Here is a 27,501-nt window from a genome sequence, read left to right on the forward strand (position 1 = left end):
GTGTGTGTGTTTTGGCAGCATCTAAAGAGAGAACAGAAACAATTTTTCAAAGGGTCTTTGAATCTGGGCCTAAATGCTATGATGGTATTTTTAATTTCAGAGAAGTTGGATTTGTTCTCTTTATATACAACAAGGGCAAATTTGTGGAAAATGGTTGATAGAGGAAAAAAATACTTAATTTTCAGAGTGAGAAAACTCAGATATATTTCTGGTTATTTCATTCATTTCTTATTAATCATGGCCAAGAGGGACACTATTTGAGAATCACTTTGATCATATGTGAAAAAGATTCTAAAACTATAAGATACTAAATTTTGACAACAACGACTAATAACATATGTATTATTAATGGCAGAGTAGTTGGAAGGTGGGTTGGGAGTATTCATGGCAAATTTGCAAAGGAGTTTAGCTGAGAAAGAAGCATTTCTTCTGTGTTAAATTCAATGACTGATGATTGTAAATAAAGAGAGATATTCGGAGACAGACACACAGAGAAGATAGACAAGTGAAGGTGAAAGAAAGCAGAAACTGTAGAGATACAACTGTAAACCACAGACACCAAGGATTATCAGTCACCTCCAGAAGACTGGAAAGAGGGATGGGACATTTTATCTTGAGTCTCCTGAAGAATCTGATCTCTGATGACATTTTCATTCCAGACTCCTAGTTTTCTAAATGTGAAGAATAAATTTCTTTTTTGTTTTGTTTTTTCCCCTTTGTGTGTTTGTGGGGAGGAGAGGAGGTTAATGAGGATGGAACCCAGGAACTCTGGCTAGGCAAACACTCTGCCACTGAGCTGCATCTTCAGATCAAATTTCTGCTGTTTAAAGCCTCCTGATTAGATGATTAGATGATTCTTCATGAGCTGTGTGGTAGATGGATAGAAAAATGGCTGTACCTTTTGCTGTGTGTCTTGGCTGGTCTTCCCATCAGGATGGTATCTATTTCCCCTTCCCTTTAAATGTGACTTGCTTTCACAAAAATAATAGAACAGGGGCTGGGGTTGTAGCTCAGTGGTAGATCGCCTGCCTAGCATGTGTGAGGCACTGGGTTCGATCCTCAACACCACATAAACAAACAAATAAATAAGTTATAAAATTTTTTAAAAAATTAATGGGACAGAAGAAACGTTCCACCATCCACAGTGTAAAAATCAAAAAACTATGCATGTACCTGTTCTCTCTCTGGAACCCACACAATTTTCACCAGAACAAAGAATATCTTGCTGGAGACAGCTCTCTTGAAGCTGAGCTGATTCATCCCAATGGAGCTTTTCTAGACTAGCTTACAGCCAATAGTTCTCCCCAAATGTGGGAGAACCCCATCCAGATGAGTAGAATTGCCTAGCTGACCCCTAAATCAGGAGCAATGATAAATTAACATTCTTTACACCTTAAGGTTAGGGAAGACTTATTTTGTAGAAATGGCTAAGTGGTAAAAGATGTTTAGTCTACTCTAGATAATAAAGTTATCAGTCACATCTGTCAGACTCATCCTTGAATCCTTGATAGAAATTGTTCCCACTGTGAAAGATCCTATAGAGAAGATAGAGCAGCTCTGGTATTTGTCTTTCTTTCTTTCTTTTTTCCTCTGTGTTAAACAAATAAGACCTTAATTTATTATCAGTTCTAATAATTTCCACTTAAATTTAAATATTTTAAAATTTCTTTTCTATAAGATTTATGTAAGCTGTCTCTTGTGTCAATTTTCAACCACTGCCATGCACATTTCCCTAGTTACTCTGAGCAGTAAAGAGTCTATCAGAGCTTTAACTAGTCTCAGTTAAAGAATCATTTTAAGGCATCATGTTCTGAGAAGAGGCTCCCTCTGAAGAATTCAAATGATGGTTCTATACTGTCTTGAGGTTCAGGCTTGTAAAATTTTCACTGGCTACTTAAAGTACAATGTGATTGTTATTTTTAATATTATTTTTAATTTTAATGTTTTGATTGACAAAAATTGGGTATATTTATTGTGTACAATACTTATCTTTAAATAAATATACAATGTAGAATGGCTAAATTGAATCAATTAAAATATGAATTACTTCACGTATTCATCCCTTTTTGTGTGAAAACACTTAAAATTTAATCTCTTAGCAATTTCCAAATATACAAGGTATTGCTATTAACTACAGTCACCATATTATACGATAGATCTCCTGTTCTTATTTCTCCTGACTAAAATTTGGGATACTTTTTAAATTGAAATCTCCATGCTTTCATCTATCTCTCTGAGTTTTTTTAAAATAGTTTTTTTTGGTCATAGATTAACACAATAACTTTATTTTTTTCATTTATTTTTATGTGGTGCTGAGGATTGAACTCAATGCCTCACACGTGAGGGGCAAGTGCTCTACCACTGAGCTCCAGCCTCAGCCCCTGTCTCTCTGAATTTTAATCCCATATGCATGTTTCTGATCTTTTTCTACCTTTTATTTTGAATATAAAATTTTCTTGCATATCAATTTAGGTTTCTACTTCCCTTCTAAATCCCAGTGCTACACTGATCTTAGTGATTCACTGGCTTTGTAAACCACTTAAAAGAAAGAAAGAACTGCATATACATTTCAGAGAATGAGAACGTGGTGGAGTCAGTCACGGATTGCAGGCTTCTGTATGTGGCTTAGAGGATAAAAATTGGAAAGATTTTGTGATGAGGTTCAGAATTGCACAGCATTTTACGTTGACTGGAAATTCATTTCTCCAAGGGAAGTGGAGATAAATCAGATTGTAGAAATAGTTTGTTTCTTTTCGTCTCCCTTCCTTGTTTACAGGTATCATTCTTGTCCCAGGCTAAGCTGTGTAAGGATAACATGCATGATACTATTATTGACTCAAAGCTTCAACTGCAGTTGCTCTACAGCAAGTTTTTAAAATTACTACACCATTTCTTGTATGTTAGAGTTACTTATTTCCTTGACAGTGTCTAGTAAAGTTTCATTCTTATCCTGCAAAGTACTTTAATGGTAGGTGTTTTAGTTATTGCCTAATTGTTTTTTGAAAAATTCTAAAAACATTAAAAAGCACTATTTTGAGATATATTTTAATGTAAATTATTGACTTCCCATCTTTTAATTTTTATATTTTTACATAATTATATATATATATATATATATATATATATATATATATATATATATATATATTCCAGTCAAATGAGAGAATGCTATGGATAATTTTCAATATCCTTCACCAAATTTCCCTAAGTGTTAACATTTTATCAGAGTCTTTCCTATTTCTCTTTCTCTTGAAACATTTTACAATATGATAGAGATACTATGAAATTCCTAAAAATAAGTTTATTTTCACAGAAACATCCTCATACATACCACATTAGATCCTAAAAATCCAAAAACTAACCAGGAGGCAACTCTATTACCTCACCTATGGGCCAGAATCAAGTTTCGCCAACTTTTCCAATGATGTCATTGTTTTGGCCCAGGGTCCAATCCAGGATTATCTGTAGTATTTAGTTACATGGTCTCTGTAGTTTCCAACCTACAACGGTTCCTCAGTCTTTTTGTGCCTTTCCTGAACTTGTCACTTTGGGAAAGTTCAGCAGTTGTTTATAGAATGACAGAAAGTCCTTGTGTTTAGTTTGTCAGATGAGTCTCTATGATTAGATTCTCTTTATGCAATTTTTTAAAAAATATTTTATTTTATTTTAATGTTTAATAGTTATTTTTATTGATTTATTTTATTTATACATGAATAAATAGAATCCTTGTTGACATAATTATACAAGTCTGGAATATATTCTGTTCCAATTCAGACCCTCATACCTCTCTTTCCTCTTTCCTCTCCTTTTAATCCCTCCTCTCTATTGATTTTTCTGCCATTTACCCATAGATTTTTGAAAATTAACTTCTTGTGGCTGGTCATAATAGTGAGATTCACTGTAGTATACTCATATATATGTACATAGGAAAGTTATGTCAGATAATTACCACAGAACTAATGGTACAACCTTAATAATATACATGATATAATATTAATAATAGGTATGATATAAAAAGAAAATATGAATAGCCTAATATAAGGTATATGACAATCTTATATACTCCAACTCTGACATCTAAATGACAAACTTTTATAAAATTAGAAATTATTGAATAATATCTGCCATAAATATAGAATAAAAATCTAAAATATGTCAATTCTAGAAATATGGAAAATTTTAAAAATGTCATAAGTTAGTATTTACTCAAGGAATGCTGTCAGTTTAACATTTTTTAAAAAATAATAAAATTTTAATTCAGTGTCTAAACATCATAATACATATAGGGAAAGCATTTGCCAAAACAAAATTCAACGTTCATTAAATATTAGAACAAAGACAAACTAGAAATGGGAAATAAGTCATCTTAAAACAAAACAAAATTACATCTCAAGTCATCCTTATTGGTGAAATACTGAACACTTTCTTCTTAATATTAAAGTTAGGTGATGGCTTTCTCACTCTACTTAATTTCTTGTTGGAGATATTATCTAGGGCAGTAAGATAATGGCTGAAAAGTAAAAATAAAGGCTTAAAAGACTGAAAATGAAGACAAAACTGTCTTCGAATATTAGTCTGATTGTTTATGCAGAAGTTCCAAGATTTCTAAACACTATGATATAATAATCAATACAAAGGAAGTTAGACCATAGTTTCCTTTTAATGGTAGTTATATGTAATCCCTGGTTTTTGTAAACCTTAGTTTCTACACAACAATGGAAACAAGAGATTGAAGAGTCAATTAACAGGTTGCGAGAAAACATTTGCAAGTGATTTTTTTTTTTTTTTTTTTTTTGTGGTGCTTGGGATTGAACCCGTGGCCTTGTGCATGTGAGGCAAGCACTCTATCAACTGAGCTATATCCACAGCCCAAAGTGATTCTTTTTATAATATGAACAAAATATATAAAGAACTCAACCCATAAGCAAGAAAACAACCCAATTTAAAAATGAGCAAAAGACCTTCTTTTCTCAAAAGAAAATTCGAATGGCCAACAGATATGTGAAAAAGAAATGTTCAACATCAATACTAATTAGGGAAATGTAAATTGAAACCGCCACGAGATATTATCTCATATCTATCAGAATTCTGTTATTAAAAGATGAAAGATAACAAGTCTTGGTGAGTGGCAAGTGGAGCTTCAATTAAGAAGGAAAAATCAAGTAGCAGAAGTTCTGGGAAACATATTCAAGAAAAAAATAAAAGAAAGCTAGATGGCTATCTCAACACCAATTAAATGGATTTCAGAGCCAAAAATGTTATTAGGAAAAGGAGAGTCATTTAATAATTACAAAGAGGTCAGATCATCACGAAGATTTCCTAAAAGTTTAAAGCACCTAATAACAAAATTTTAAGGCATGTTAAATAACAACCGAAAGACTCAAACGAAGAAATAATAAATAGATCCACAATTATAGGCAGATATCACAGTCCTCACCCTCCTCTCATTAATAGATAGAATAATTAGGAAATGATAAAAATACAGAAGATCAGTCAAACTTGACTGACTGACATATGTAGGGAATTCCCTCTAGGTACATCTAATTGAAGAAGAAATATATGAACTGATCAGTCACATACAGATGAGATTGCATTACTAGTTAAAACTCCTATTGTAACACTCCTGTTGTTAAAACTCCCAACTCCTATTGTGAGTGCATGGCCCACAAATGAGGGGGAAAGGAGACAGGAGACAGGAAGCAAACCTCAGATCAGCAAGCTTTCCTTTATTCTGCAACAAAGTCAAGATCAGACACGGGAGGGCTCCTTTTCTGGGTATGAGATGACCCTTGGCTTCCAGAAGGAGTCTGGGTTTTATAGTTTACAATGAGGGTGTATTAATCATTGGAGATAGGAGACGTGAAGTTTGGACAGTCAGGGACCTAGTTGTGCAGGTTAAAATTTTAACTCAGAAAGGCAGTTGTAAAAAGTTTGAAACTCCTTGTCACTGGGAAAAGCTCACAACTCAATGTTCAGTGCTTATCCTTCCTTCTTCTGGGACCCACTGTACCTAGAACTTCACTATTTGCTTTTCCCTCAAGAATTCATCTACAATTGCAAAGGGTAAAAGTCCAGGGCCTAGTGGTTCAGTATTCACCTCCTCTCTTCAGGACCCATTGTGTTTGAAGAAGTTGAAGGAATGTTCCCTTTGGTTGAGATGTTGGGGATGAACCTGGGAAGGGATGAAAGTTTGCTTTTTCCCTCAGGAACCATTGTTACTGGGAAAGGATGTAGTGGGAGAGGTTTAATGCTTGGCTAATTTCTCCTCTCTCCTCCTGAGTCACACTGTCTCTCTGTTTCTCCTGGGGAGCTGTCTTGTAGAAATATTATTTTCCATAAACCTTTACCTATCCTACATGACTTCACTGGTGAATGCTACTATCTATTTAAAGAAGAAAAATATCAAGTTAAAACTTGCAAACTCATTCTATGATAACTGTTATTTTTACAGTAAAAGGATGAGAAAACATTAGTAGAAGAGAAAACTAGAATGAAACATTCCTCATAAGCAGAGGGGCAAAAATTATTGAGCACATAAAATTTAACAATGTATAAAAGGGGGAATGTATTATTAAATAGTTCATTCTAAAATGTATACTTTATTAAATATTGGAAATTTAATAATGTGATTCATCATATTAACAGAACAACAAAGAAAACTTCTGCTTATCTGAGTAGATCCAAAAAACCACTGAAGGAAAACAACTGTTTTCTTAAAAACTCTCAGCAGAATACAAAGAAAAATTCTTCATAATTTGATACACAACCCAATACAAAAACTAAAACTAAAACCAGAAAACCTATTGCCATAACCATACTTAATGGTGAAATATGTAAGATTTTCTCCCTAAAATTTAAAACAAGGTAATGATATCTAACACCGTTTCAGTTTAGCACTCTTAAGATATACTGCAAAAAGTAAAAAAAGAAAAATATTTTTTAAAAATATCCAGTTTTGAAAGAAAGAAGTTAAATTTTTACCCACAAACAACATGATCATTTGTTTGGAAAATCCTAGGGAATCTACAAAACAGCTTCTAAAACTAGCAGGTGAGTTTAGAAAAGTTGTAGGCTAAAAAGTCAACATAAAATAACCAATTATGTTACTATATAAATTGTGTTGCTTTTAAAGCACATTAATGAAGTAAAATTATAAAATTATCAGCTGCAATAATGAAAAAAGGTGAAATCCTTATGAATGTATTTGAAAAAAATAGCTTCAACAACCATACACTGAAAACTAAAAAAAAAAAAAAGAAACAAATGCTGAGGGAAATTAAAGATGGAGGAGATTTCTGCCTATAATAAATGTTGGTGAGAATGTGGAGACCATGGAACTCTTATACAGAGCTGTAGTGAATATTAATGGTATCACCACCTCGGAAAATAGTTTGGTAGTGTCTAAAAATATACTTATTCTACTCTATGGCCCAGTCATTCCACTATTAGGTATTTGCCTAAGAGAAATGAATGTGTCTGTGTACCAAGAGAAGTGTAAAAAGTATTAATATTAGTTTCCCTTGCAATAGCTCCAAACTGGAAATGACTATTTCTCCCTAAAAACCTATTTGTTCTGTTTGCATGTGTACCACATTAATTAATTAGAACTATTAATCATAATAATTTTCATGCAGCAATTACAAATTTCTTTTAATGTGTACTCTTATAGTGAAATAGTGAAGTCTATTTCCTTAACTGAGAACTTAGGAGGTCGTTTCAGATTAATATATTTGAAATTCTTGATATAAATCAGATATTTATTTGGAGTTTTTTCAAACTGTGCAAATGTTTTTGGGTGGCCCTGAGAAATGAAACAGTTCTGTTAAAGACTTTTGATCCATTAAAAAAGGTTAATGCCAACATGACCTGCTGGAATAGTTGAAACCCAGAGACAATATATAGAGAACAATTCAGGAAACATTAGATTCACTTAATATATATTCATAGCACTCCAAATATGTGCTAGTCACATTTTAAAGTCCTAGAATATAGCATTAAACAAAAGTAGAGCTTACAATTTAGTGAATATGGTAGACAATAAACACATAAAAGGATAAATAATTTAGGAAAGATGTGAACAAAAATATGTACTTTGTGTAAAATATTAAGCAAGTTAAGATATTAGTGAACTAGCAGTGGCTGCCTTGGAAAGTACTAGGAAAACTTGTCCTGAGGCTTGCACAATCCTGATCTGAAGGACATGAGGACACTTTAGTCATGTGCTGTCTGTGTAAAAGACATCCCAGAAAGAACAATGTGAAGACAAGAACCTCAGACAAGTTAAACTGAGCAAGAGTTTACAGAGCAGAAAAATAGTTTGTGAACTGGGAAGCACTCAGTGCTGCAATAGCATTTCAGAATGCAGCCTCCTGCGGTATGTGCAAGCTATATTTATAGTCAGGGAAATGGGGCTAGGGATGTGGCTCAAGTGGTGGCGCTCACCTGGCATGCATGCGCCCCGGTTTGGTCCTCAGCACCACATGCAAACAAAGATGTTGTGTCCGCTGAAAACTAAAAAATAAATATTAAAAAAATTCTCTCTCTCTTAAAAAAACATATTTATTAAAAAAAAAAAAGGAAATGAAAGTGAAATGTAACCTGATTGGCTGAAGTCCAGGGTTTGCCTTATTTAGACATGTGTTGGCAGCCTTCAGTCCATGATTGGATGAAGATTAGACTGCTATGATTGGCTGAGACTCTGGCAAGTTTTAACTGCTTACTGTTAAGTTAGGTTGAAGTGTGTGTTTATACATTAAGGTACAGTTCACTATGTATGGAGACAACTTTAGGCCAAACTTAATTCAGTTTAACAGCAATTGCAGAGACTTTGGATTGGCAATGAGCTTGGGTGACTAAGGAATAGGAAGATTAAGACGTTTCATAGAATATAACAAAAATAGCCAGAGTGGATAAATTTTAAGTAGAAATAGTAAGGAAGGGTCAGGAGAAGATACAGTCTGGTTGTAAGTCACAATTTAGGATTGCCTTCCTCTTCTTATCTCTAATTTGACTTGTGCTTGCTGAGTCAGAAAGATATTTCTTGGACATTCTGAAGCAAATTGTGACTTTTGCCTTTTTTTTAAATTCCTATTTCCTGAGCATTATAAAGAAAATAAAAAAGAAACTTTTTTAGCAGTTTATTATTTGGAGAACACACTACAGAATATCCATATATTTCTCACTGTACTTCCCTTGTGATATAATAACATAATAATATGATCATCAAAAACAAGAAACTAAATAGTAAAATGCTATTGATTAAAATAAAGTTCTTATTTCAATTTCACTATGTGTACCGCTAATGTCCATTTTCTCTTCCAAGATCCATATTACATTAAGTTGTTTTTTCCCCTCCTTACTCTTCTCCAATATGTTCTTCAGTATTGTATTTTATGAGTTTGACATTTTTGAAGACTACTGATCATATATTTTGTAGAAAGTTTGTTGGCTTGAGTTGGTCTCAAGTTTTTACAAGACTAGAATGAAGTTATGCATTTGTCACAATTAATATAGACATATTCTTTTTGCATCACACTAATAGGTTCATGATGACAGTACATCTATTATTGATTATTTCAAAATTGTGAGCACTTGGTTAGGGTGATGTCTGACAGTTTTCCACACTATAAACTATTTTTAGTTGCCAATATTTGGGAGAGAAAGTTTGAGGGAATGTAAATCCTGTTCTTCAAATTTATGTTAACAAATTTTAGATTTTACATGCAATAATTTTAATGCAATGTTTGCCTCAGAGTTGTTTTTTTCCCTTCTTTCCTTCTAATTCCCTGATTGATATTTCACTATAAGAAACTGTCCTTTTGCCATTGTTGCTTTAATTATGCAAGAAGAATCAATGCAGGCATATTTATTTTATCATATGAATTTATAATTTGATATTATAATTATGAATTTTGTTGCTCAAATGGGTCTCACTTTGGATAGTATTAGTTCTTTAAAGTTGGTTGCTGTGTTTTATTGATGTTTATGTGGCTTTGAGAAACTCTGTCATTTTAAATCATTAAAAGAAGTTGCAGTACCAGTTTGTATTTTGCTTCTACAGCATTGGAAACCACCAGTTCTCCTTGAAACTATACAAGAACTTACAACTGGAAGTAAAGTTTTATATATTTGAAACTCTGATGGAAAAAATAAATTCCTAATAATATAACTACTAGGTTTTTAAGAAAGCAACTAGTGGCGTTGGCTTGTGTTTCTATGATTTTTTTGAATTTTCTTATAAAACATATTGACAATTCCTTACATTACCACCACCATATAGTAACTGTTAGGGAAATTTGTTTCTGCAGTGCTCACATATACTTTTTGATATGGAAATTAAAACTTTCAAAGCTAACTTCATATTTATCTCACTTTCATGTAAATAGCTTGCTTAGATTTTTACTTGATGGCCCAGGGACCATTTCCCAATGGGTACTAAACCTGTATATGCCCCAGTTCAACCACAAAAGGACTTCATTTGGAACCAAACAGAACTAGTTCATCTGACTGAGGTAGGAAAGGGTCCACAGTGGTTTCATTGAACTAGTAATTCATATTTTTTTTTACTGTTTTATCAACTTTTAACATCTTAGTCAACATAACTGCACATACATTTTTTTAAAAAAAATTTAATTGATTTGTACAAATATAAATAAAATCCAGTGCAAAATTTTTATTGTATATATGTATTTTGTTGTTGTTGTTCTTATTGATTTTATTTTTTTAAATACATGGCAGCAGAATGCATTACAATTCTTATTACACATATAGAGTACAATTTTTCATATTTTTGTATATAAAGTATGTTTACAGCAGTCCATGTCTTTATACATGTACTTTTTTGCATTACAATTTTTAGTACACATATATACCAAAATTTTTCATATCTCTGCTAGTATATAAAGTAAGTTGACACCCAATTTGTGTCTTCATACATGTACTTTGAATAATGATGTCCACCACATTCCACCATCCTTGCTAATCCCCTGCCTCCTTCCTTTCCCTCCCTGTCTAGAATTCATCTCTTTCTCCAATGTTCCCCTCCCTACCCCACTGTGAGTCAGCCTCCTTATATTAGAGAAAACATTCAGCATTTGTTTTTTGGGGATTGGCTAAGTTTACTTAGCATTATCTTCTCCAACCCCATCCATTTACCTGAAAATGCCATGATTTTATTCTCTTTTATTGCTGAGTAAAATTCCATTGTATGTATGTATTTTAGACAGGAAATGTTGCACCATACTCACATCATTTGAGAGAAAGAAGTAAAATAAAATTACATTTTTCCTGCTTTTCCATTAATCTCATTCTTATTTCACAATTATATTTTATTAAGTCTTTCTCCTAAATTTAACCTAGAGCAATGTTTCATAAACTGAAAGGTAATTCTTAAGTATTTAAGGTCCACTATAGAAGGAGACAGAAACTAAACATGAGAGTTATGATTTCACCTTCAGATAAATTATTCACAATGAATTTTGTCCTGAAAAGTTTGGGAAATGTCTTCCATGTCCATTTAACCAGGAAGAAAGTTTATCTTTTTTAAAAAGTCAGTGTCCTAGCGGTAGAGATTTGGAAGTCAATTATTTTTTGTCAACTAAATTCAATTAGATAATTTTTATTATTTGATTATATATATAAAATATCACTATACTTACATAAAATATCACTATACGTACAACCATATATTATTACATAGATATAACTTATCTTTATTGTGAAGGACTATTATTCCTTAATATGCTAAAATAATGTTTAATATAAATTTTACTTATGTAAATTTTTTGTTGATTTTTAATTGAGTATATTAAGAACACTGTTCTTATCAATATAAAATGTTGTTTTGCTCTCATTTTTGATTCTTCATTCATTCATTCAGTAAACTGAAGAATCATTTATAAAGTTGTTTTGTCAAAAATTATTTAAACAAGGAAAATTTCACAATAATAATATTATTTAGTGAATGAAATTTCTTGATTTCTTTCTAAGTCAGAGTTTTAAATTGAAACTAATATTTAGGGTCTCAAACAAAACAATAAAAATGGATTTTAAATTACATGTGACACTAGTTATTTTATGTAGAAGCAAAAAATATTATTACCAATTGATTTACGTCTCCAAGATTTACTTGACTGAGTTTTGAGAATACTATAATTAATAAACTATTTGTAAGAGTGTGAGTTGATTTAATAATTCTCAAGATATGAAACTTTTCTTAAAATTCATTCTCTACATAATTTTTAATTTTCCTCATATGCTATACTCATTATAAAGTATATGAGATAATATATTAAAACATAAATATCATGATTTCAGTTAACAGTTAAATTTATATTGTTGGTATAGTAATTTGTATTATTTATTAATGTAACAATTTACATTTTTATGATATAACTTTCCATTTTTGTTTGTGTATTATAATTCTACATAATAGCAGGATTTGTTAACTGCATAGCATATGATGGCTTTTAAAAATATTAATATATTTGATTCTTACAACTAACTTGTGACCTTCTAACAAAAATGATTATTCTCTATAAAAGTAAAAATTGCTCATGTTGTGGGCTGGGGTTGTAGCTTAGTGGCAGAGTGCTTGCTTACCATGCACAAGGCACTGGGTTTGATCCTCAGCACCACATAAAAATAAATAAAATAAAGGTAATGTGTCCATATACAACTGAAAAATATATTTTTTTAAATTGCTCATGTTGTAGTATTAGTGATATTGAAAATTTCAAGATATATTCCTACTAGGCTGTAAGTTTTCCTAATTTGATAAAAACTGCCTTTTTTATTCATATTAAATGTTTGTAGAGTTTTTTACCTTCATAAAGATAAAATGTGTGGCTATTGTTCACCTATTACATATTATACTATGAGATGAAAATAATATATGTAGTGAACCAATTGTTAAATGCAAAGAAGCTTTGTATTTTTTTTCCACAGGAAAAAATTCTATTATTAATGTCTTTTAATGGCAAGTAATGGAAAATATTAAAAAGAAAATTCTGAAGAATTGCATATATGAACTTAGGTGGGGTTTTTTGAATAAAAGCTGTATAACATTTAACAAAATAGGGTTATGTATTTAAAGAGAAGTCAAACTATAATTTGCACTAAAAAATTGAATCTGTACAACTTTCTGGTCCTTAAAAAAGATAGAATGCAATAGAAGTCTATTTTTGTGGGTGATTTATTTATTTTAAGGTCAAACATGTGAGTATGTACATTTACTATAACTAGAAAATAATTTGACTTTACGTACAACCCAGTGTAAGGTGGTGGTATATGTTGATAAAGAAAATGAAGAAACAATTATTATTATTGGATTTGTTATAGAAAATTATATGGAGAACTGAACTTGAATTGACTTTTTAAGGAATTTAAATATGTTAATGTGCAGATCATGTATAAAACAAGATAACACAATCAATGAGATTATTTAGATTTTCTCTTTTATTGAGGATTAATTAATTCATATACCTACATTAAATATCAAAAGTACTAAATATTTTATTAAGAATTAGCATAAAACTCTATGCAGCCTTTGAGCTTCAGTAGGCCTGCAATTATTGTTACTCAAAACAACAAAGTATAAATAAGTAAAAAAATTCAAAACAATAAAAGGAAGGATTCAACCAAGTTAAATTTTATTGGTATATTTTATACCTTGGTTTGTGCTTACTTGGAAAACTAATCAATTTAATCTAATTGAAAATAATTCTCAAAACTTTCTTTAAATTTGTTTTAGATATATCTGTGCTCATGTGGCAACAGCCAATAACTTAGGAAAGTCAGAAGAGGAAAAAAGAGAAGGAAAATATAAACAAGAGATAACATGGCAAAAAATGAACATTGATACAATGTAGAAGAAATAATTGAGACTGTCTCTAAGAAGCAGGACTTTTGTTGTTCAATAGTAAAATAGGCAAATATGTTAATTTGTTGTTATTTCCGGTATCATTCATTTTCAAAATTAAGTGTAAAAAATCAGATTTTAAAAATCTTTTAAATGTTTGTGGCTTGATTTTATATTTCAATACAAAATTGGAACTTTTAGTTTTATTTCAGTCTTTGACATTTTTGTTATTCTCCACCTTGACTTGCCTGAAGTTAACAATGGAAAACCAAACATCAGTGATAGAATTCATTCTTCTTGGATTGACTAACGATGTCAAGCTTCAGGTGGCACTTTTCCTCTTTCTACTACTAACTTACATCTTTAATGTCATGGGAAACTTGACCATCATCATTCTGACCCTGCTGGATTCTCGCCTACAGACTCCTATGTATTTCTTCCTCCGAAATTTTGCACTTTTGGAAATATCTTTCACTTCTGTCTTTGTTCCCAAAATGCTAGTCAATATTGGAACAGGAGATAAGACTATCTCCTTTGCTGGTTGCTTCACTCAGTACTTTTTCCCAATCCTCCTGGGAGCTACTGAATTTTACCTTTTAGCAGCCATGTTCTATGATCGCTATATTGCCATTTGCAGACCCCTGCATTACACAACCTTAATGAGCAGGAGACTTTGCATTGGACTCGTGTTCTGTTCCTGGTGCTCTGGTTTTGTAGTTGTCATTGTGCCTCATATGATGACTCTCCAGCTGCCTTTCTGTGCATCTAACATCATCAATCATTATTGCTGTGACTACACTGTGTTGTTGCACTTATCCTGTTCAGACACATATTTCATAGAAGTGATTCAGCTTGTCCTTGCTGCGGTCACCCTCATCTTCACCTTGGTGCTGGTGATTCTTTCCTACACATACATTATCAGGACCATTTTGCGATTCCCTTCTGTTCACCAGAGAAAAAAAGCCTTTTCTACCTGTTCCTCTCACATGATTGAGGTCTCACTTTCATATGAAAGCTGCATTTTTATGTATATAAATCCTGTTAAAGATGCAGCAACTTTTAATAAGAGAGTGGCTCTTCTAAATACCTCCATTGCCCCTCTATTGAACCCATTCATCTATACTCTAAGGAACAAGCAGGTGAAAATAGCCTTCCAAGATATGATAAGTAAGATAATTTTTTCAAAAAAGTGAAACTGTCTTAGGCTTATTATTACTAAGTATGTAGAAGACCACAGTTGTACACAGTTGTAGCTCAAATATATTTCCTACAATATGTAATTAATATTTACATTTGTACACTGAAACAATAGAATTATTTATTTAATGAAGCCAAAATTTTAATTTAATGTTCTTAAATAAATCTAGATATGTGTGTATGTTTGTTACCTCTTAGCTTTTCATTGATATTTTTATTTATTTAGATCTCACTTTTAATGCACAAGTTTGGAATAAGGTCAGAATTGAGAATATGACTTTTAATAATTTGTTTTTTAAAACATGGATGCATTGACATTGGGTCTTTGATTTCTGTATCTGTAACTTGATAAAATTCACAAGCTAAGGACATTTACTTTAACTTATAAATAATAGAATAATATTTTGGTGAATTTACACCAAGGTTGTTTTCAAATATCAGATTCAAATTTAAATTTAGTCTTTTTGCAATAATCACGTAATACATAGTCAATGTTTGATATAAGAAAGTTATGAAAAAACAGAAAAATTATGTGTTTGTTTTAATATTGATGTGAAAATAGTAGATGGTGATTAATACACAGATTAAGCTCACTGAGCTAATCTGTGAAAGGGATGAAGGAAGTTTCAAGCTTGAGGTCTTAGAAGCATGTCTCCTTAGAAAATTTCATATAATTTGTTGTTATGTTGCTCATTCATTTATTGGTATTGTGCAATAAACCCCTATTGATATTATTTGTGGTATTAATGATTTTACAGGTCTATATTATATCCATTCTAATTCTTTCTTTCATCAAATAAAGACATGAGTATTCATTATAGTTCTGATCTGGAACATTCCCTAAAGCTCATGTGTTAAAAAGGTTGGGTTCCCATAACAACAGTGTTCAGAGGTGAGGCTTTTAGAAGTGATTAGATCATGAGGGCTCTGACCTCATCAATGGATTAATCCACTGAGTGATTCGTAGCTGAATGAATTATTGGGAAGTGGTGGAAAATGTAGGAGGTAGGACCTAGTTGAAGGAATTGGTCCTTGGGGGTGTGCCTTTGGACCTATATCTTGTCGACCCCTTGCTTTTTCCCCTTCTCTCTTTCTCTATCCCTCCCTCTCCCTCTCCTTTCCCCCTCCCTCTCTCTGCCTTCCTGCTGTCATGAGATGAGCAGCTTTGCTTTATCATGTCATCTCGACCATGATGTTCTGTCTCACCTCAGTCCTAAAGTGATGGAAGCTGACTGTGAGCTGAAACCTCTGAAACCATATGTCAAAATAAATCTTTCCTCCTTTTAGTGTTTTTGTCAAGTATTTTGTCACAGTGATGTAAAGCTAACACAGTGTTTGTAATCTGATTTCCTTAAGCAGGGACCTCATAGCAAGTACAAGCTGCCATTTTATAAATATTTTTTAGTCTAGATTGATATTTTTGAGTTCATGTACCAATTCATTGTGGTATGATTGCTTTAAAATTAGTCTATAGATATTTTTACTCAAATACGTCAAATTTTTACATAAAAATCAGTTCTAAAGATGTTGAAATACTTTTATTAAAGTTTAGGGTTAGTGACAAATTTGTACTCTTGTATTGACTTTTCCAAAGAGTAATATGGAGAATTAATACATGAAAGAGATACTAAAAGAATGTTGTTGGAAACCATGAAGGAGAAAGTTGATTTAAAATGTAGAATCTGATAGTTCCTGCAAGCCTAGCCATAATTACATTAAAAAATTCATCCAAAATATCTAAGGTAAACTGATATTAGTGAGGTAGTTAATTTGTTACTTTGTGATTAAGACAGACAGCTATTTGAGGCATGAGTGCACTCATTTGTTGTTTTAAATACCATCCTCAGTACATGAATCATAGTTATCCCAAACATTTTTTTCACCCTAGGATGGTGGCTCAATTTAAAAAAATAGATTAAAAAATTATATATGTAGCTAGCCATTTTAATAACAGAGAGAACTTCCTTTAAAACACACAAATGCACGCAAATACACATTTTAAAAGCCAATCCAGAGTAGCCTACTCAGTGCACACTATATCTGTATTTTGAAATATCACACTGAACCCCACTAATATGAACAACTAATACATGTTAACAAAAATAAAATAAACAGAAAATAGCCTTTTATCTTGAGGAAAAGTAGTATAGCAGCTAATAAAAATTGCAGAAAATATGAATTAACATAGCATTCTGTTCACCTGAAATCCTTATCAGCCAGAAATTCTTTGAATCTGCAAAACAGTTATTAATGATACTCAAAGTCATATGCATGTAGCATTTCAGCTTCCAAATGATTTAGGAAGTAATAATAAAGTGTTGATTACACATTTAATATTAAATATTTTCTTTTTGAGACATTTAAACTCAGCGATATGTATGAGATGTGTAATCTTGTTATTCACAAGCTCAAATACATAGTATATTCCATTGTGAGAATGTTTTGAGTATTTATATATTTATTTTCGGAACTTCTCTAAAATATTTTTAACTTTGACAATATCCTTAAAACTCTGCTTTGTGAAGTGGTTTCTATTAGAGTGCTAAAGTGGTATTACAGCAGGAAAGGCCATGGGTAAGTCAGTGGGATTACCTTTATCAACAATAATAGTGAATCATATATGTACCACTCTGAGGGAAATCACAGAGATTAGTATCACCATTAAGGACTTAAAAGATACAGGTCTGATTCCTACCATTTCTCTGTTCAATTTTCCTATTTGGCCTATGCAGAAGAATGATAAATACTGGAGGGTGACATTAAATTATCATAAATTCTATCAGGTGTTGGCTTCAATGGCAGCTGCTACTCAAGATGTGGTTTTGTTGCTGGGAAAAATCAATATATCCCATGGAAACTTCTTAAGAAAGTTTTTCTTTATATCTTTTATTACACATCATCAGAAACAACTGACTTTCATCTGGAAAAGGCAGCATTGTTCCACCCTGCCATATCAACTCCAGTCCTATATTAAGATCTAATCTTTAGGGAATTCTAATCTTTAGGAAATTGATTGCTTTTCACCTCTTCACAACATGACACCATTCCATTTTATTGATGAAAATTTTCTGACTGGACCTAGCAAATAGGAAGTAGCAAGGAATCTAGGCATCATTGAGATACATTTGTTACTAAGCTGTAGATAATAGCTTTTATGATTAAAGGATCCGTTACTTCAGTGAAATTTCTAGAGATCCATTGGTTAGGAGAAAGCTGAGATAGCCCTTCCAAAGTGCTAAATGAATACATATGGTCTCTCCTGTTACTAAGAAAGTGTTACGCCACCTACTGGGCATCTTTGGATTTTGGAGTAAAAATCACATACTTTGATAGATAAAGATGCTACTTTTGGGTGGGATCCAGAACAAGAGAAGGCTTTGCAAAAGGTCTTGGCTTCTATGTAAGATTGTTTGGCACCAAGTATATCCAATGCTGTTTGGATTAGCAGACTTATGAATGTAGACAGATACATTTTGCATGTAGACTTTTGCAGGTTCATATAGGTGAGTCACACTATGGACACCTAGACTTTTAAGAAAAACCAGGACATCCTCTGTAGATGTCTGTTGTGTTTCCAATTGGTTGTTTTCAGATTGATGTTGGGACTTAGTAAAGAATGAATGCTTGACTAACTTCCCCTGTGATGTTAGCTGTTAAACTTGAGGTAGATGTGGTCTGTCCATCTAGTCGTACAGCTGGTTAAGCATAAGCAAAATTCCATAATCAAACAGAAATGAGATTCTTCCTGAAGTCATCCATTAAAAGATGAATGTTGTATATCAGGATAGAGTATCAGCAAATTCAGAAGGTGCATTAAGCTGGGAGAGGAGGTAGCCCAGACTCACATGTTATCTACTACTATTGCAATATCCCTTTCTTCAATTCATAGCTATATGATTTAATATTTTCTTATCTATATCAAATAAAATATCACACAAATATATCATATGACTTTTTTATTTCATAAGCATAGTATGATATTTTAAAAAATGGTCAAGATAAAAAATTACTATTATTATTATTTTAAATCTCAATTTCCCACTTTCAAATATATTGAAAAAGAAAACTAAAAATGTGTACCAAGATATAATAAAATCTGGGGAAAACTGAAATCCCAAAGATGTTATATCATAGAATTATTTTGAAATCATTAAGATTTTACATAAAATCAAATATGATAATAAGAATTAAACCTACTGCATTCATGTGGAAATAACACTTTCAATGAACTGATACATTAAGTTGATAAAACATTTAAAATATATACATTTCAATGAAATAAAGAGAGAAAGGGGTCATATGTGAGAATACTTATAATAGAAGAGAAAAAAGAATGTTTATGGTTTTGAAAGGAAAACCATTGGGGGAAAATAGCTTTTGTAAATTTCATGACACTTCAGGAAGAAGTGAAAGGCTAAATATGGTAATATACTGAATAATGCAACAGAAAAGAAAATTAGGATCCAATCCAGCTACTTTCTTTGCAATTTTCATTGATAACGAATTTCCTTTATAAACCTCACTGTGATTCTACTTGTTAGATAAAGACAGAACTCTTTGTAGCAAGTCTTTACATGCTTGCTTCACCTGCTGATTTCTTAGAGTATAAATGAAAGGGTTCAAAAGTGGGGCAACAGAGGTATTGAGCACTGATACGCCTTTCATTAAGGATATATGCTGCTTGGCTGAGGGTTTAATGTACATGAAGATGCAGCTGCCATATGAGATAGAGATAACAATCATATGAGAAGAGCATGTGGAAAAGGCCTTTTTTCTCTGGTTGGCAGAAGGGAATTTCAAAATAGTTAGGGTAATAGATGTGTATGACAGAGCCACTAAAAAGAAAGTAACCAAGAGAGTCACTAAAGCTAGGATGAAGCTCATCATTTCCAATAAATGTGTATCTGTGCAGGAGATTTGCAGTAGAGGAGCAGTGTCACAGTAGAAATGATCAATGATATTGGAGTCACAGAAATCCAGATTTAGACCTATTATAAGTGCTGGGAAAATGATGAGGAAACCAGCGATCCAAGAGCTGAGGACCAGTTGGATACAAGTTTTGGTGCTCATGATGGTTGTATAATGCAGAGGCTTACAGATGGCAACATACCTATCGTAGGACATGGCAGCCAGCAGATAAAATTCAGATGCACCCAAAAGGAAGGCAAAAAATAACTGAGCTGCACAACAGTTATAAGAAATGGTTTTGTCACCAGTTGCCATGCTAACAAGCAATTTTGGGATACAGACTGTTGTATAAGAAATTTCTAAGAAGGAAAAATTTCGAAGAAAGAAATACATAGGGGTTTTGAGATGAGAATCCAGCAGAGTGAGGGTAATGATGATCAGGTTGCCTGAGATGCTTAGTAGGTAGGTGAGAAGCAGGAAGATAAACAGGACAATCTTCAATTTGGGGTCCTCTGTCAGTCCTGCTAGGATAAATATTGTCACTGTTGTATGGTTTCGCATTGCTGCTTCTTGATCTTCTGTTCTGGCAAAATGTTGAAGAAAAAACATATATAAAGGTGTGCATGGGAGTGTGTAAAGTTAACGATGTCCAAATACTGAAACTGCTATTGACTTCATACACTAATGAGGCAATTGTTTTGAAATGATTTATGTAAGAAAAATTCCAGCAAAATCTATTTACTTTGCACAGACTGAGAAAATATTTTCTACAAATAAAAGCATTATCTTTTTAAGATCTTTAAATTATGAGTTATTTTTCTGGTGTGAGATTTTTTTTATGCATCTAAAAATAGATTTCATTTTTTCTCAGTATGTGGGACTAGAATGTTGTTTATCCTTAGTCTGAACGATGATATTTAATTGTAATTACCTCAAGGAATTGACTGTGAGTGCAAGACAGAAACAATAACATGAAAGAGAAAATCCAAATGAATAACATTACAAATTGAAATGGGACTATTTCAACAGACAGTACTGAAATCCAGGGAATCATTAGGGAAGATTTTGAAATCTTCTACTCCAACAAACTGAAAAAAAGTGGAAGAAATGGATAATTTTCTAAACACAAGAAATTCATCTGTCAAAACTGAACCAGAAAGACAGAAATATTAAACAGAAAAACAAGCAATGAGATTGAAGCAGAAAACAAAACAAAACGAAAAACTCCAAACAGAAAAGCCAAGTGCCAGATGAATTCACAGCTGGATTTTTCCAAATCTTTAAGGAAGAATGAACACAGATGCTCCCCAAATTATCCCATGAGATACAAAGGGAGGAAATGCCTCCAAACACATTCTGTGAAACCAGTTTCACCCTGATAACAAAAGTGAGTAATCCAGGAAAAATATTACAGACCAATGCCATTGTTGAAAATAGATACAAAAATCTTGAAAGGTCAGTTAGCCAAGAGAAAGAAATAAAATGGATACAAATAGCAAAGGAAGAATTAAATTGTTTTTATTTGCATATGATATGACCTTTTACTTGGAATACAATAAAGGCTCTACCAAAAGACTTTTTAGATCAGATAAACAAATTCAGAAAAGTAGCGGGATACAAAAATCAATACATTTCTTATACAGCAATAATGAATCTACTGAGAAAAAGGGGAAGCAATTATATCCACAATACCATAAAAATGCCTAAGAATAAAACTAACCAAGGAGATTAAAAAATCTACAATAAAAATTATAGAGAACTGAAGAAAGAAATTGAAGAAGACACTAGAATATTGGAAGAGCTCCTCTGTTCATGGGTGGTAAATGGCCATATTATCAAAAACAATCTAGAGATTCAGTGCAATCCCCATCAAAATATCAATGACATTTTTCACAGAACTAGAGAAAACAATCACAAAAGTAATATGGAAGACAACATAACTCAAAGTAGTCAAAGCAATTCTTAACAAAGAGCAATGCTAATGACATCACAGTACCCTATTTCAAATTATACTGCAGAGACAAGGTAAGAAAAACAGCATGGTAGTAGATAAAAACAAACATTCAGATAATGTAACAGAACAGATGATGCACACACAAATCCATATAGTTACCAACATCTAATTCTTGATAAAGATGCCAAAACATATGTTAGAGAAAAGACAGCCTGTTTAACAAAGGATGTTGGAAAACTGAAAAACCATACATAAAATAATGAGATTATATCTTATTTCTCACAGGATACAGAGTCAATTTAAAATGAATCAATGATGTAGGTATAAAATCAGAAACTTTGCAACTTCTGGAAGAAAGCATAGTGTCAACACTCCAACATTTAGGCAGAATTATGGCTTCCTGAGTAGGATTTCAATATCTCAGGAAATAATACTAAGTATCTATAAATGGGAAAGTATCAAGCTGAAAATTTCTGCACAGCAATGGAAACAACAGAGTGAAGAGATAGCTTAGAAAATGGAACAAAAATCGTTACCAGCTACTGTTGTGACAGAGAATTAATATTCAGAATATAAAGAAGCCAAAAAACGCAACCTGCAAAAGTAAATAATCCAAGCAATAAATGGGCAGAAGAAATGAAGAGACAAAAAAAATGAAGAAATTACTGATTGACAAGTAGAAAAAAATTAGAAAAGACTGAAGGAAAGAATGCTGGTTATTGTGTCCATTTTATTTCTTTCTCTTGCCTAACTGATCTGGTTAAAATTTCAAAATAAGTACAAATGACCAACAACTATATAAAAATAATGTTCAACATCTTTGGCCATCAGGAAAATGTGAGTTTAAAAAATGCATCGAGAGTCCATCTTACACAATCAGAATGGCAGTAATTAAAAATACAAATAATAAATTCTGGTGAGGATGCAACAACAAAGGAAGAAGAAATTCTGTTGGTGAAGGAATTCTGTTGGTGCAACTTGTCAGTATTTATTCAAAATAATAAAAGTCAACATTAGGGATGCATGGACACCCATGTTTATTGCAGTACTATTCACAGTAACTAAGTTATGAAATCATTCTAGTTGTCCACAACAGGTGAATGAATAAAGAAAATGTGGCATATATATATACAATGAAATTTTACTCAGCCATAAAGAAGAATGAAAAATGCCATTTGCAGAAAAATGATGGATCTGGACAGCATCATATTAAGTGAAATAAGCCATACTCAGAAAGACAAGTGACATATATTTTCTCTCATATGTGGAGTCAGAGAAGGAAAAAAAAGGGGAAGCCACAAAATTAAAAGGGAGACCAATGAAATAGAGAGGGTAAAGATAGATAATGGGGAGTAATAGTGATTCAATTGTATTATATGCACATATTAATATACCATAAAGAAACTACAACTGTGTGTAATTACTATGCCCCAATAGTCCATTTTCAATACTATAATAATTATAAATAATAATGTTTTAAATCCTTAAACAAAATTCTATATGTGGATGTTAATTGTATTTCCTGTACAGAAAAAAAAAGAAGAAAATCTTTAAAATTCAAAAATGATAATCATAGATAATTTTCTCAGTAAACTCCTTTAAGTTATTTTAAAAAGATGATGTATAAATGTTTCTATTAATTGAAAACAGCATGAAACTTTAGCTTAGGATAAGTACTATAAGAAATTCAATGTAATTGTGACCATAGGTCTTCACTTATTTTTTTCTTTTGCCATGTCTACTCAACCAATCAGCATTCTTTCCCTCAGACTTCTCTAATTTTTTTTCCACATGTAAGTCAGTGTTTTCTTCAAGTTTTTGTCTCTTCATTTCTTCTGCCATCTCCTCCTCACTTTTACCATCTTCTATTCCAATGCGAAATTTTTGCTATTCCATAGTAAATGTGACATAAACAGAATTAATGGACTTCATATTTTTTGTGAGATACAATCAGAAAATGAAATGAGAATAACAAAGTGCAAGAAAAATTCATCATGGAATCAGAGAGAGGGAGAAACATGAAATATAAACGAAGAGAAGACAAAAGAAGCAAAAAATAATTAAAGAAAGGAAAGACAGAAAGGGAATAGGATAAAGGGGAAACTTACTATTAAGTTTAGAGAGTGACTTCCAACTATCTCTTTGGTTCTTAATTGATGCACAGATTGAGGTACAGCAGAACTGTAATGTGCTTTTACCTAGGAGAAAGCAGAAGAGAGTTTTACTCACTAGGCAAGAGTTTAGACACTTGCAGGTGATGATATTAACGACCCTAAAATAACAGCAGCCATTAAAAGCCAATCCAACTCAAATGGAGTTGATTATATACTTGAGAATTTATAAATCTCATTAAGCTAAATCCCATTAAGCTAAACCCCTTAGGTATAAACAGTTTCATCTCTTGAGGGAAGAGCTCTTTTTGATGACTTCATCATCAGTTAATCTTTTCTGATATCTTCATTTTCAAAAACTAGTATATATTAAACAATTTTTATAGACCCATGGAGGATGTATGGTATGCCTTGAGGAATCAAAGAAGCTTAAGAAAGCATCCCTAATGGATCTGGAGACTAGCATCCTAAGTGACATTGACATAAGCCAGTTCCAAAAAACCAAAGGTCAAATATTTTCTCTAATAAGTGGGAGCTAACCCCAATTGGGGAGTGGGTGCTAAGTGAGGGGAAAAACAGAATTGCAATAGATTAGACAATGGGCAATTCAGAGAGGAAAGGGTTAATAAGTAAAGGGAAGACATTGGAATGAATCTGACATAGTTTTTCCATGTACATATATGAAAACAACAGAGTAAATCCCACCACCATGTACATACATAAGAATGGGACTCTAACTAGAATATGATGCTTATTGTCTAATTATATCAAATGGATTATGCTGTCATATATAATTAAAAAGAAGCAATAAAAAACTATAAAAGAGAAAGCATTGCTAATTATTACAATTTACCAATATATTTAGGTAACAAGATGCTTGCATGAGTATAATATAAAATGCGTAATAAGCTTAAGGATAAATGATATTTGTTTATGTTCACTATGAGTTATAGAAAACTAGGAAAGAGGGCTTTATTTTTTATTGTTTTTGCTTTAGTTCTATTTTGTTAGAGATTTAATCCAGGGCCTTGGGCATGCTAGACAAGTACTGTCCCACTGATCTGCATCCTCAACCCAGGAGAGAAATTTTTATGATGCTTGAGAAAATTGGGGTAAAATTACAAAAAAGGATAGTATAAATGGGAGTAGAGCCTTCTTTACACACTAGAGATGGGTGAAGAAGTAGGATAATGGATTTTTAGATAAGATAAGTTGGATAAACAAAGAGTCTGGAGATTCTGGCAATTAATGCCAAAGTATAACAACATCTTCCTAATATTAAAACATATTCTTTTGGGCCTCCAGGGAATAATCAGAAACTAATATTATTAAAATAATTATAGTTACTCGGGTTGAAAATAGATTTCTATCATTTCCACTATCCAGAAAACTATCAAATCATGCCTCTCTTCCTCTTCCCTGACTCCCTACACTGTAATAGTTTATAATATTTATTTGTTTGTGCCTTTAAACATTAAATAAATGCTTCCCTTCTTTTATAATCATGAGTGGACTTTTATTCAATAAAACTGATATTTAGCAAATCAATAAAATTCAACATCAGGATTTAACTATCAACAGGCATTAAAGATAATTAAAGGAATACAAGAGAAAGTACAAATACAAATGCCTATAATATCCATTGATGTCCTAATATTCACTCCCTAGGTTATATGATCTTAACCAAGATAATTACCATTTCATTTCTTTTCAGCAAAATTATGAATATTCTCATCTCACAAGAAAATTTTGAGTATAATTATCTCTTATCCGGTTGCTCAGCTCAAAAAAAGTTCTGAGGCAGCATGAAAGAACTTTTGACTTTTCTCTTATAAGTATCCCATCATATTCACATATTATTTTTTCTTAACATACTGTACTCTTTTGATTTCAGAACCACATTAAAAAATAAACACAACATAGGATCCAGGTGGGGATCAGGCAGAAAAATCTCATATCTTTTTTAATTTTCTCAATATTTTGTTATAAAAATATATCAAAGAAATAAAGCTTTAAGGTCCAAGATCTTTAGGAGGAGGTGTGTTGGTCAGCCTTCCATTGCTGGGACAAAATACCTGAGAAAAACCAAAGGAGAAAAAGTTTATTTTGGTTCCCAGTTTCAGCTGTTCCAGCCCATAGTTGGTTGGCCCCATGACTTTGGGCCTATAGCAAGGCAGAGCATCATGGCACGGGGTAGGTGGTAGAGCAAAACTGCTTCCTTCATGGTATTGGGAAGCAAAGGGAGAAAAAGGAAGGGGCTAGGGTTCCAATGTAACCCTTAAGGGAATGCTTCCTAATGACCTAATTCCTCCATTCAGGCCCTACCCCCTAAGTTTCCACTACATCCCTCTAGTGCCAATTAGATGGTGACCAAGTCTTTAACACTGATCTTGGGGCTGGGCATGTGGTTCAAGCGCTTGCCTGTCATGCATGCGGCCCGGGTTCGATCCTCAGCACCACATAGAAGACAAAGATGTTGTGTCCGCCAAAAAATAAATAAAAAACAAACAAACAAACAAAAAACCACTTGATCTTTTGGGGGACATTTCAGATCACAATTTTAACAGGTAAGTTTGGTAAAATGTCACTAATATGCATGATGTTTTCTTTTGTTGCCATGTTTCTGAGCTGCTGGGCCATAGGGCAGGGTGCCTTTTCTTCTTCCTTATATTCTGAGTTTGACACATTCCTTGGTGCAGACTTTTCATGTCAACCAGAGAACACTGCTCCACCAAACACATGCCTCATGCCTGAGACATCATGGGAAGTACAAAAAGCACATTTTTTCTCATAATATTTTGTTGCAAGTGTTAGATATCATAAGGAACTTCCATCTTTTGGTTGCCTGAGGGAATAGTGCAAGAGGAAGACAGCAGCTCTCACATAATAACTTCAAAATGCACCTCTCTACTTTCATGTTTACTTCTATTTGCTTTATTTTATGAATTTGCCATATTGACCCAGTAGTGGAAAAAAATGAGTTATGATTAAAGCAAAAGGGATAATTAAGAATGAGGAACAGTTTTTAAATAATTTTTCTCAATCTTTGCCAATAAACACTTTTAAAAAAAATTGATTGAAGCACAATATACAGAGTAAAAAGTATTCAAGATACGAATATACAGTATGAGACTTTTAGCAAAGTATATGTATAACCACCACCTACATTAAAAAAAATTACAACATTAACAGCACTCCAGGAGCATCCTTAATCCATTAATAATTCCTAGTGCTCTTTGTATCCAAAGTAGCTGCTTTCCTGGTATCTAATCCTGTATGTCAGTAATTCATATTTTAATTTTACATAAATGAAGTAACATTGTGTTAATATGTTTATAAGATTCTTTGATGTCATTGCATGAAGTAGTAGGTAACTTATCCTCACAGTGGTAAAACAACAGTTCTTAAGGATCTCTTTGCCTTCTAAAAATTGGTGAGGACTCTAAATGGCTTTTGTTTATTAGATTATATCC

General features: G+C 32.3%; 2 protein-coding genes across 2 annotated transcripts; one reads left to right on the forward strand and one right to left on the reverse strand.

The window, feature by feature from the left end:
• Positions 1-14,118: 14,118 nt before the first annotated feature.
• On the forward strand, positions 14,119-15,051 carry LOC143396931 (olfactory receptor 2AP1-like). The gene has a single exon (XM_076852941.1). The coding sequence runs from the start codon at positions 14,119-14,121 to the stop codon at positions 15,049-15,051; it is 933 nt and encodes a 310-aa protein (XP_076709056.1).
• A 4,534-nt stretch (positions 15,052-19,585) lies between these two features.
• Positions 19,586-20,533, reverse strand: LOC143396932 (olfactory receptor 6C74-like). Its single transcript, XM_076852942.1, has one exon. The coding sequence runs from the start codon at positions 20,522-20,524 to the stop codon at positions 19,586-19,588; it is 939 nt and encodes a 312-aa protein (XP_076709057.1). The 5' UTR covers positions 20,525-20,533.
• Between the last annotated feature and the right edge of the window lie 6,968 nt (positions 20,534-27,501).

The sequence above is a fragment of the Callospermophilus lateralis genome, chromosome 4 (assembly GCF_048772815.1).
Source record: "Callospermophilus lateralis isolate mCalLat2 chromosome 4, mCalLat2.hap1, whole genome shotgun sequence".
Taxonomy (NCBI): domain Eukaryota; kingdom Metazoa; phylum Chordata; class Mammalia; order Rodentia; family Sciuridae; genus Callospermophilus; species Callospermophilus lateralis.

Bases quoted from the DNA above. Each gene is read 5' to 3' on its own strand.
- LOC143396931 (XM_076852941.1), top strand. From the start codon at position 14,119: ATGGAAAACCAAACATCAGTGATAGAATTCATTCTTCTTGGATTGACT.
- LOC143396932 (XM_076852942.1), bottom strand. From the start codon at position 20,524: ATGCGAAACCATACAACAGTGACAATATTTATCCTAGCAGGACTGACA.